This window comes from Pelophylax lessonae, assembly GCF_965119305.1.
Source record: "Pelophylax lessonae genome assembly, chromosome: 6".
NCBI classification, from domain to species: domain Eukaryota; kingdom Metazoa; phylum Chordata; class Amphibia; order Anura; family Ranidae; genus Pelophylax; species Pelophylax lessonae.
The window spans coordinates 45370996-45383936 of NC_138773.1; the positions used below are offsets into that span (position 1 = coordinate 45370996).

Sequence of the window (12941 nt, forward strand, 5' to 3'; positions counted from 1 at the left end):
CACAGGTGATGGTACAGGCATGTCACAGGTCATGTCACAGGTCATGGTACAGGCATTGTATAGGCATGGCACAGTAGGTATAGGGATGGAACAGTAATTACAGGCATGGCACAGGAGATGCAGTGCTGCGGGCATGGTACAGGAGAATGTCCTGTACCATGCCCGCAGCACTGCATGAGGAAATGCAGGGGCTGCGGAGGCGTCTCGTTTACCTGTCGGTGAGGTGCCGTCTTCCATTTAAAAATCGTGCCACCCGGCGCCGCCATACGTCACCGCAAATGCGCCGCCAATGCTCGGGTGTTCGGCTATTCTCGGGCATGCGGCACATGCGCAGTGAGACGTCGGCGCCGAGCGGCGCCATTTTTAAAAAGACACTCCAGTCAGTGACTCGAGTATAAGCCGAGGGGTGCATTTTCAGCATGAAAAAACATGCTGAAAAACTCGGCTTATACTCGAGTATATACGGTAATTGGAGGTCTTTGGTGTAATGTGAAGAATGAGCGGAGTCTGTACTCCATGATATATTAAGTTTCTCAGTAATCTCTCTTGGATTCACATTGAATGCAGTGGCCCTTTTGGTAGCCCATCAGAATCCATCTAAAACTGTTACTGCACCTTTCATATCCGCATTCCTCTCTGCACTCCCTATAATATATCAGCCTATATGTGTCCTGTTCATGAGTATATATTCACACCTTGTCTCCTGTTCTCCAAGTCTGGCAGCATCCATTTGTGAACATCTTCAAGCATGTGCGTCTGGAAGAATGGAAGAGATCGAGCAAGGAAGGGGATGTCACCAGTGTCATGGTAATCTTCTTGACCACGTATGGATATGGAAGGAAGTTTTACAAGTTTTATTCTTGAGAGCGGATAGGAACATCTCGGAACATACTGTGCCGGCAGTTCAACTTTGCCCATATTTTTTTGTCCTTATGTGAACTTAAATACAGTTCAGGGGAAATAAATAATCTTGCCTTTAAAGCTGAATTCCAGGAATTCAGCTCCTTTGTAAAAAGTGAAGGCACACTATAAGTTAAGTTCAAGGACGTGCATGGCATCTCCTAGGCTTATCTCTATTACTTACATCTGCCAGCTCATTTGCCCTCTCAGAAGACAGCTTTCAGTGTATTTCTACATCTAAGCATCTTAAACATTAGAGTCGGTGCAGCTGCTATACCTGCAACGCCTCTCCTCCTGCCCAATCACAGGAGCCTTTGTATTATGTGAGCTCATTCTAAAAATACAAAGGCTTCTCTGAATGGGCAGCAGAGTGGAGGGTGTGCATAGCTATGTTCCTCTCTCTCAGCCTCGAGTATCAGTGTATGCTCTGGCAGAGCCAAAAACACGTCAGATAGAAATAATAGAGATATGTTCAGGAGATGTCATGCACCTCCTTTGATTTAGCTCGTATTATGCCTTTTTTTTTTTTTTTTTTTTTTTTTACAAATTGGCTGAAATCCTGGAATTTAGCTTCAAGGATTAGCCCACCCAAAAAAAGGATACTGAGAGTAAAATCACTGAACAGTATCTTGTGTTTGTTTGGAACTCCAGTGGTAGGATCTCTGTGTAGAATCCTCCTGAACATTTTCCTTGTTGCATTTTTAATCTTTTTTTTTTTTTTTTTTTTTTTTTTTTTTTTTTTTTTATAATGATAATGCAACAAGAGGAGTGAGAACACAAAAAAATGTTGGGGTGGAACTTTGATGACTTGTAAGTCAGAGGTGACTCTGCCGATCAGATTCCACCTAAAAAACTGTAGGCTACCAGAACCACAAAAGTGTTAAAGGGGTCTGCGTCTTTTAATGTTTTATTGATTTTTTTTCTTTTCTGAATGATGGTCATTTTCTCAGCAGTAACATTCCTATCTTTATTCTATTTCCAGGATAAAACTCTAAAGTGTACAGTATACAAAATCCGGGGCTCAATCCCTGCCGGGAACTACATCCAGCTCCCCAAAACCAATTCCCAGAGCCTGGGCCTGACGGGTCGCTATCTGTACGTGTTGTTCAGACCATTACCTGGAAAACACTTTGTGGTGCACATAGATGTGAGCGCAGAGGTAAGACCTGATCTATGAAACTGTCACTCAGCTAAAGTAGAGCAGCTCTGTCATATGGTTCAGCATCCTGAAAGCAGAGGTCTATCTTGGGTCACATAGACCAATCATATTTGCCAGAATTTATAAGAAAAAAGGAAAAAAAAACTATAATTTGAATAAGTGGTATTTCTGAAAAGAAATATCTGATTTCACACTGCTACAAAAAAGCAAAGGTGAAGTATTTGTAATCCCTAACAATGAACTTCTTATTTGCTCTATGGATATAGCATGAGAAATGTGCATGTATTGCAGAGATGTACAGTCGGGTCCATAAATATTGGGACATCGACACAATTCTAATCTTTTTGGCTCTATACACCACCACAATGGATTTGAAATGAAACAAACAAGATGTGCTTTAGCTGCAGACTTGCAGCTTTAATTTGAGGGTATTTACATCCAAATCAGGTGAACGGTGTAGGAATTACAACAGTTTGTATATGTGCCTCCCACTTTTTAAGGGACCAAAAGTAATGGGACAATTTGCTGCTCAGCTGTTCCATGGCCAGGTGTGTGTTATTCCCTCATTATCCCATTTACAAGGAGCAGATAAAAGGTCCAGAGTTCATTTCAAGTGTGCTATTTGCATTTGGATTCTGTTGCTGTCAACTCTCAATATGAGATCCAAAGAGCTGTCACTAGCAGTGAAGCAAGCCATCATTAGGCTGAAAAAACAAAACAAACCCATCAGAAAGATAGCAAAAACATTAGGTGTGGCCAAATCAACTGTTTGGAACATCCTTAAAAAGAAAGAATGCACCGGTGAGCTCAGCAACACCAAAAGACCACGGAAAACAACTGTGGTGGATGACAGAAGAATTCTTTCCCTGGTGAAGAAAACACCCTTCACAGCAGTTGGCCAGATCAAGAACACTCTCCAGGAGGTAGGTGTATGTGTGACAAAGTCAACAATCAAGAGAAAACTTCACCAGAGTGAATACAGAGGGTTCACCACAAGATGTAAACCATTGCTGAGCCTCAAAAACAGGATGGCCAGATTAGAGTTTGTAAAACAACATCTAAAAAAGCCTTTATAGTTCTGGAACAACATCCTATGGACAGATGAGACCAAGATCAACTTGTACCAGAGTGATGGGAAGAGAAGAGTATGGAGAAGGAAAGGAACTGCTCATGATCCAAAGCATACCACCTCATCAGTGAAGCATGGTGGTGGTAGTGTCATGGCGTGGGCATGCATGGCTGCCAATGGAACCGGTTCTCTTGTATTTATTGATGATGTGACTGCTGACAAAAGCAGCAGGATGAATTCTGAAGTGTTTCGGGCAATATTATCTGCTCATATTCAGCCAAATGCTTCAGAAGTCATTGGACGGCGCTTCACAGTGCAGATGGTCAATGACCCGAAGCATACTGCGAAAGCAACCAAAGAGTTTTTTGTAGAAAAGAAGTGGAATGTTATGCAATGGCCAAGTCAATCACCTGACCTGAATCCGATTGAGCATGCATTTCACTTGCTGAAGACAAAACTGAAGGGAAAATGGCCCAAGAACAAGCAGGAACTGAAGACAGTTGCAGTAGAGGCCTGGCAGAGCATCACCAGGGATGAAACCCAGCGTCTGGTGATGTCTATGCGTTCCAGACTTCAGGCTGTAATTGACTGCAAAGGATTTGCAACCAAGTATTAGAAAATGAAAGTTTGATTTATGATTGTTAATCTGTCCCATTTACTTTTGGTCCCTTAAAAAGTGGGAGGCACATATACAAACCGTTGTAATTCCTACACCTTTCACCTCAAATTAAAGCAGAAAATCTGCAGTTAAAGTACATCTTGTTTATTTCATTTCAAATAAATTGTGGTGGTGTATAGAGCCAAAAAGATTAGAATTGTGTCGATGTCCCAATATTTATGGACCTCCTCCTTCTCTGGGCTCTCCCGTCCCACTGGAAGACCTGAGCCGCCAGCTGGCATGTCAGCTGGCCAGAGACCCCCCATCAAAGGCAGAATCTGCTTTGATCGGGTCTCCAATGTCGTAACCCAGAAGCGACATCACAATGTCATTTCCGGTTCACTCGGCAGCCAAGGGCACCAGTTTAAAAAAAATCCACAGTATTCAAAAACGCCGTTGTTGGCATTTTGAATACTTTCAAATTTCTTTTACACCCCAGATCACTCCATAAAGATTACCTGTCACTGCCCATTACTGTCACAAGGGATGTTTACATTTTATGTGACTGTAATAAAAGTGTGATCAGAAATTTTTATTTTATTTTTTTTTTAAGGAAAAGTGTAAAAAAATAAATAAGAAAAAAAGTTTTTATTGTTTTTTAACGTGCCCCCATCCCTCCGTGCCCACGCGCCACAGCAAACGCATATGTAAGTCATGCCTGCAAATGTAAACAGTGTACAAACCACATGTGAAGTATCACCATGATGCTTACAGTGAGAGCAATAATTCTAGTGATAGACCTCTTTTGTAACTCTAAACAGGTACCCATTAAACATTTTTAAAGCGTCGCCTATGGAGATTTTAAATTACCGTAGTTTGTCGCCATTCAATGAGTGTGTGCAATTTTAAAGGATGACATGTTAGGTATCTATTTACTCAGCGTAACATCTTTCACATTTATACACAAAAATTGGACTAACTTTACTGTTTAGTGTTTTTTTTTTTTTTTTTAACTCATTGAAGTGTATTTTTTCTTAAAAAAAAAAATTGCATTTGAAAGACCGCTGTTCAAATACAGTGCGACATAAAATATTGCAACATTTCATTCTCTAGGGTCTCTGCTAATATATATATATATATATATATATATATATATATATATATATATATATATATATATATATATATATATATATATATATATATATATATAATATTTGGGGTTCTAAGTAATTTTCTAGCAAAAAATACTGATTTTAACTTTAAGCAACAAATCTTAGGCCTGGTCTTAAAGTGGTTAATGTCAAAACATCAGTCCAGTTGAATGCCTTGAGCCCCCCCGTTTATCCTCCAGTTTTGGATAGAGTGGAGAGTGATTGGAACCCCTTTCAGTGTTTATTGCTGTTTGTGTCCCTGTTAAGGAGATTCACCCTCTGTATCCTGTTTACCATTATTATTAAAAGTGCAAGTAGAAATAAAAATCCCAAATTTTGGGTTGTCCCCAGAAAGTAATAGAGGGTAAGTCTTCTATTGGGGACACTAGTTTTGATGACCTGGGAGACTCCAATTTGCAGGGATTTCCTCTCACTTCCTGTTTGTCTATGGGACAGGAAGTGAAGGTAAATCTATGAAATGGTACACAAATGGCGAAGGGGGGGAAAAAAAAAATCATATGGAGGTTATAACCCTCCCTAGCTCCATCCACACTTTGAAAAAAAATGTTTTACCTATAGTTCTACTTTAACTGATACTTAACCCAATAAACCTTAGGGTTATATAATTTTATTTTATTTATTAATTTTTTTTATTAAAGGAACTTTTTCTTACCTGCATGCCACATTTATTTATTTTACATAGTAGGTGAGGTTGAATAAAGACAACAGTCCATCCAGTTCAACCTGTGTAGGTGTGTGTGGCTGTAATCATCTCGCATACCCCTGAATGTTCTGATCCTTGAGATGTACGTCTAAGAGTCTTTTGAAAGCCACCATACTTCCTGCAGAGACCACCTCTTGTGGTAGAGAATTCCACAATCTTGTAGCCCTAACAGTAAAGAACCCCCCACGTTGCCTGAGGTTAAAACGCTTCTCCTCTAATCGCATTGTATTCCCCCGAGTCCTCATGCAATCCCTGCGACTGAACAGCTTTTCTTCTAAGCCTAGATCCCCATTGAGCTATTTAAAAATTGCTATCATGTCCCCCCTCAGGCGTCTCTTCTCCAGGGAGAATAAATCAAGCGATTGCAGATGCTCCTCATAATCCAGGTCCTCCAATCCCCTAATTAGTTTAGTTGCCCTTCTCTGGACCCTCTCCAGCTCCAACACATCCTTTCTGAGGACTATGACTATGTATAAAATATAGTGCACACTTCATTATCTTTTTTTTTTTTTTTTCATCTCATCTCCAGGATAGCCAGACCATCCGCATCTCCTTCTCCAATCTTTTCAAGGAATTTAAATCCACAGCTACATGGCTACAGTTCCCATTTGTGTGCGGTGCTATAAAAGGGTCAGTCTATGACAGCACTATGCAGGCAGCACGTGATGGTGAGTGTGTGTGAGAGAACTAACAATGTGGATGTTCTGTATCACAGGTTTTCCAAAACTTTTTTCCAAGGTCTTTGCGAAGTTCACCTCTTCTAATACAGTGCATCTGGAAAGCATTAACAGCGCTTTACTTTTTCCACGTTTTGTTATGTTACAGCCTTATTCCAAAATGTAATTAAATTCAATATTTTCCTCCAAAATTCTAGAAACAATACACCATAATGACAACTTGAAAGAAGTTTGTTTTGAAAACTTTGCAAATTTATTAAAAAAAAAAAAAATCACATAAGTATTTACACCCTTTGCTCAATACTTTGTTGAAGCACCTTTGACCAATTACAGCCTCAAGTCTTTTTGAGTATGATGCTACAATTTTGGCACACCTATTTTTAGGCAGTTTCTCCAATTCTTCTTCTTTGCAGGACCTCTAAAGCTCCATCAGTTTGAATGGGGAGCATCAGTGCACAGCCATTTTCAGATCTCTCCAGAGATGTTTAAGTCTGGGCTGTGACTGGGCCACTCAAGGACATTCACAGTTGTCCTTTAGCCACCCCTTTTGTTATCTTGGCTGTGTGCTTAGGGTCGTGGTCCAGTTGGAAGATGAACCTTCGCCCCAGTCTGAGGTCCAGAGCGCTCTGGAGCAGGTTTTTATCAAGGATGTCTCTGTACATTCCTGCATTTATCTTTCCCTCGATCCTGACCAGTCTCCCAGGTCCTGCCACTGAAAAACATCCCAACAGTATGATGCTGCCACCACCATGCTTCACTGTAGAGATGCCATTGGCCAGGTGATGATGCCTGGTTTCCTCCATACATGACGCTTGCCATTCAGGCCAAAGAGTTCAATCTTTGTTTCATCAGACCAGAGAAACTTGTTTCTTGTAATCTGAGAGTCTGTGGTAATTTCGTCAACGAAAACCATTTTTTGTCAGCGGCCTTTTTACAGTAACGAAAAGTACACCACGTTTTCGTCCACTGACAAAAACTATGATGAAAATCAATTACGTTTTCGATCACAAACGAAATTGTGAGGCAGGGACGTTTACCCTCGTGAACTTCCGGTTTCCACAGAGCTCCGCCTGCTTCCACTCCAAGCAAGTGAGTAGAGTCCGTAGCATGCTTCACAGCAGTTGCAGCACTGTGCATCCAGCATTACAGGCTTCCGAGTCCTCAGATGACTGTCCAGAGCAGCACTGTGCAAAGGCCTACCGACGAGAGTCCCACTCCCACCAACTACCATCCAGAGCAGAGAGCACTGTGGGTGTTTACATTACAATTACAGGCCTCCCCTCAGACCACCATACAGCACTGTGCAGCATTACAGGCCTCTCCGAGTCAGACCACTGTGCGTTACAGGCCTCCTCATGCCACCGTCCACAGCACTGTCTAGAATTACAGCCACCGTCGAGCACACTGCGCAGCATTACAGGCCTCCTCAGACCACCATCCTAGAGCACTGTGCATTACAGGCCTCCCCTCACACCACCATCCTAGAGCACTGTGCATTACAGGCCTCCCCTCACACCACCATCCAGAGCACTGTGTAGCATTTCAGCCACTGTCCAGAGCACTGTGCAGGATTACATGCCTCCTCAGACCGTCCAGTGCACTGTGCACAGCATTACAGGCCTCCTCAGACTAGGGCTGGGCGATATGGCTGAAAACTGTATCACGATATCAGTGTTTCATATCGGTCGATATCGATATATATTGATATTTTTTATTACCCATTTAAAATAAGGACCCTAGGGTTAGAATGCAGGGTGACTGGCATGGTGCAGGAGAATGCAGGGTGACTGGCATGGTGCAGGAGAATGCAGGGTGACTGGCATGGTGCAGGAGAATGCAGGGTGGCTGGCATGGTGCAGGAGAATGCAGGGTGACTGGCATGGTACAAGAGGATCCGGGGTTGTGGCTTGGGGGTCCAGCCAGTTCTTATTACAGTTCTTGAAAGTACTTTATGCTGCCTTGTGCAGCCAGCCCCCACACCCTGGGGGTCCAGCCAGTTCTTAATTGTTACAGTTCTTGAAACTAGTACGTTTTTATGCTGCCTTGTGCAGCCAGCCCCCACACCCTGGGGGTCCAGCCAGTTCGTAGTCCGCCGCACAGTAACCACCTAACTCCCCACCCAGAAACGGACCACCGCCTTGCGCCGCGCTGTGATGATCGGTACAGAGAACTTCCCCGGCCTGGATGTGACGTCAGTCAGCTGCCGGGAGAGGAAGCGGGCGGTGCGTCTGTACAGGCCAGGGGCTGTGATAGGATAGGTACTATCCTATCACAGCCCCTGGCCAGTACGCACCGCCCGCTTCCTCTCCCGGCAGCTGACTGAAGTCACATCCAGGCCAGGGGAGTTCTCTGTACCGATCATCACAGCGCGCCCGCAGCTGACGTCACATCCAGGCGCGGCGCGAGGCGGTGGTCCGCTACTGGGTGGGGAGTTAGGTGGTTACTGTGCGGCGGACTACGAACTGGCTGGACCCCCAGGGCATAAAAAGTACTTTCAAGTATCGAACCGGTTATCGTTATTGATATCGAAAACGGTACTATCGCGATATATATCGATATCGCATTATCGCCCAGCCCTACCTCAGACCACTGTTCAGAGCACTGTGCAATATAGGCCTTCACAGAGGGAGCACCATCCAGAGCACTGTGCAATATAGGCCTTCACAGAGGGAACACCATCCAGAGCACTGTGCAGAAATGCAGGCCTCCATAGACCACTGTCAAGAACACTGTTTAGCATTACAACCACTGTCCCATGCACTGTGCACAGCATTACAAGCCTTCTCAGACCACCATCCACAGCACTGTGTAGCATTCACTTTTTAAACTGAATTACTGAAAAAAATAAACTTTTTGATGATATTCTAGATTTATGATATGCACCTGTATATCCACTCAAAAATCTTGACTGGACAGCTAATTTGAAAAAAAAATTATTGCTATGTGCGTAGGTGTTTAAAGATAAAATTAAGTCTACCTGAGTGTAGGTGGAATAGGTTTAATGCATGGTATAAAGCATCAGTGCCAATGACCCTCATGTATCAACACACTCAATGAGATTAAGCACCTCCATTTTCTTATGAAGGACAACAAAGGTGCGACAGACTAAAGCCCCGTACACACGTACCGATCGTCGGCCGAACGATCGGCCGTCTTTTGTCCCCGGGCTGTCGTGTCTGTTGAAAAGTGCAAAAGACTGCACAAGAATTTTGTCTGCCGACTGCAGAAGTGATGTCATGTGATGGTTAACTTTCCCTGTGTTTTTTTTCTTTTCTGAGCATGCCCAGTCTTGCAAATCTGCTGTCTGTCGGCCGAAATCTGTACTGACTGGCGAACAATCGGCCGTTCTGGTGTTGGCATACAAAAATTTTAATGCTTACATGACAGATTCTTTTTGGCCGAATGTGCGCTGTCGGCTGTCGAGGCATCATACTAACAAGCCTACAATCGGCAGATCGGTCGTCGGCCGAAGCTTTTCGGCCGATGATCGGTACGTGTGTACGGGCCTTTAGTATAGCAGGTAGAGTCAGAAAGGGAGTTTAATTAAAACGTCAGCCAAATGGCTACTTGCATAGTGCAAAGCTCAACAGGCATGTAGGTAAAAAGAGTCCGTGGTCACTCAGGGAGGCCCCGGGATCTGTCTCAGTCTGTTTGGGCAGAATAGGTGGATAAACTAGGACCCTGCTGCATACTGTGAGAACCAGCGTGGAACGCAGGCGGTGTTGTGCCGGATGTGACGTCAGGACATGTCAGATGATGCGTTTCAAAGCTTTTGCTTTTTCTTCAGATCTAGATGGCTATAGGGACTGTCAATCTTATATAGGCTCACACAAGACAGAGCCGGAAGAGTTATCTTGAGGAAATATATGAAAGACCATTATTGTTGTATATAATAAAAATATATGTATGTGTAATTATCACAATAAACAGTAATCCATTTATGATACATTACATTTATGCTGACATGGAACTATGATCAAATTAAAAACGGAACAATTACAAGGAACGTTTTCAAGAAAATAAAAAATAATTAATTAAACAGCACACAACCTATCTGGATGTAAATAGGTAAATGGCAGTAAAACAGAGGAGAATGGTAAAATTTATGTATATAAATGTGATGTGATTCATAGTGGATTGTATGGACCTTGGTAAAAATATTATTTATGTGATCATTAAATTACTTGGCTAAACCTATTATAGCCAGTGGTAACCAATTACTTTTATCATTTATAACTTGTGTGTGTGTGTGTGTGTATATGTGTGTGTGTGTGTGTGTGTATGTATATATATATATATATGTGTGTGTGTGTAATTTGATAAAAGTAATTGGTTACCTTACCACTAGATATAATACATTTTTAGCCAAGCCATTTCATGATCGCATAAATAATAATATTCTTTACCAAGGTCCATTTAATTCAGTATGAATCACATCACATTTATATACATACATTTTACCATTTCCCTCTCTGTCTTATTGTCCTTTTTCTATTGCTATCTACCTATTTTACATCCAGATGGGGTGTGTGTGTGTGTATGTGTATATATACAGTTGTACTCTTAAGTTTGCATACCCTGGTAGAATTTATGATTTCTTGGCCAATTTTCAGAGAATATGAATGATAACACGAAACCTTTTTTCTTTCACTCATGTTCAGTGTTTGGCTGAAGCCATTTGTTATCATTCAACCGTGTTTACTCTTTTTAAATCATAATGGCAATAGAAACTACCCAAATGACCCTGATCTTTTCATACCCCAGTTCTTAATACCGTGTATTGCCCCCTTTAACATCAATGACAGCTTGAAGTGTTTTGTGGTATTTGTGAATGAGGCTCTTTATCTTCTCAGATGGTAAAGCTGCCCATTCTCCCTGGCAAAAAGCCTCCAGTTCCTGTAAATTCTTGGTCTGTCTTGCATGAACGGCACGTTTTGAGATCTCCCCAGAGTGGCTCAATGATATTGAGGTCAGAAGACTGAGATGGCCACTCCAGAATCTTCACTTTATTCTGCTGTAGCCAATGACAGGTCGACTTGGCCCTATATTAAGGGTCATTGTCATGCTGGAATGTTCAAGTACGTCCCATGTGCAGCTTCCTGGCTGATGAATGCAAATTTTCCTCCAGTATTTTTGATAACCTACCGAATACATCTTGCCATCAAATCTGACCAAATTTCCTGTGCCTTTTGTAGCTCACACATCCCTAAAACATCAGCGCTCCACCTCCGTGTTTCACAGTAGGAATGGTGTACCTTTCATCATAGGTCTTGTTGACTCCTCTCCAAATGTAGCGTTTATGGTTGTGGCCAAAAAGCTCAATTTTGGTCTCATCACTCCAAATGACTTTGTGGCAGAAGGTTTGAGACTTGTCTCTGTGCTGTTTGGCGTATTGTAAGTGGGATACTTTGTGGCATTTGCGTAGTAATGGCTTTCTTATGGTGACTTGACCCAGGAGCCCATCTTTCTTCAAGTGTCTCCTTATTGTGCATCTTGGAAACAACCACACCACATGTTTTCAGAGTCCTGTATTTCACCTGAAAGTATTTGTGCTTTTTTTCTTTGCATCCCAAACAATTTTTCAGAACCCCTCATTTTCAACTCCTTCATGAGTTTGAACACTGCTGATTGGCATTCTCAATTGCTTGGATATCTTTTTATATCCCTTTCCTGTTTTATACACTTCAACTACCTTTTCCCGCAGATCCTTTGACAATTCTTTTGCTTTCCCCATGACTCAGAATCCAGAAACATCAGTGCAGCACTGGATAAAAGATGCAAGTGTCTATCAGGAGTCCAAAAACTCATTGACATTTTTTACACACACACACACACACCCCCACACACACCCCCACACACACACACTAATTACAAGAAAACAGATCATACGTGAGGATGGTTACCTTTAATAGCCATTCAAACCCCTTTGTGTCCACTTGTGTGCATGTTATCAGGCCAAAATCACCAGGGTATGTAAACTTTTGATCAGGTTCATTTGGGTAGTTTCTGTTGTTATGATTCAAAAAGAGTAAACACAGTTGATTGATAAAAAAAAAAATGGCTTCAGCCAAACACTAACCATGATTGAAAGAAAAAGATTTTGTGTTTTATTCATATTCTCTGAAAAATGGCAAAGAAATCATAAATTCTGCAAGAGTATGTAAACTTATGAGCACAACTGTATGTATGTGTGTGTGTGTGTGTGTGTGTGTGTGTATATATATATATATATATATATATATATATATATATATATATATATATATATATATATATATATATATATATATATGTGTATGTATTTATTATTGGTCTTTTTGGATCGGGCTTCATATATTTGCTCTTCCGGATGTGTCTTGTGTGAGCCTATATGATTGACAGTCCCAATAGCCATCCAGATCTGAAGAAAAAGCGGAAGCTTTGAAACGCGTCATCTGCCATGTCCTGACGTCGAATCCGACACAACACCGAGTGCGTTCCACACTGGTTCTCACACTGCAGCAGGGTCCTGGCCGGCTTATCCACCTACCCTGCCCAAACAGGCTGAGACAGATCCCGGGGCCTCCCTGAGTGACCACGGACTCTTTTTACCTACATGCCTGTTTGATGTTTGCACTATGCGAGTAGCCATTTGGCTGACGTTTTTTAATAAACGCCCTT

The 12941-nt window shown here is 42.1% G+C and overlaps 1 protein-coding gene across 1 annotated transcript in view; it reads left to right on the top strand.

The window, feature by feature from the left end:
* The window catches only part of WDR90 (WD repeat domain 90), a 76243-nt gene that overhangs the window by 1470 nt on the left and 61832 nt on the right, over nt 1–12941 (top strand). Inside the window, exons 2-4 of the mRNA XM_082261190.1 lie at nt 716–807; nt 1883–2059; nt 6134–6272. Of these exons, the coding sequence (XP_082117316.1) occupies nt 716–807; nt 1883–2059; nt 6134–6272 (408 nt within the window). The remainder of the gene's footprint in view (nt 1–715; nt 808–1882; nt 2060–6133; nt 6273–12941) is intronic.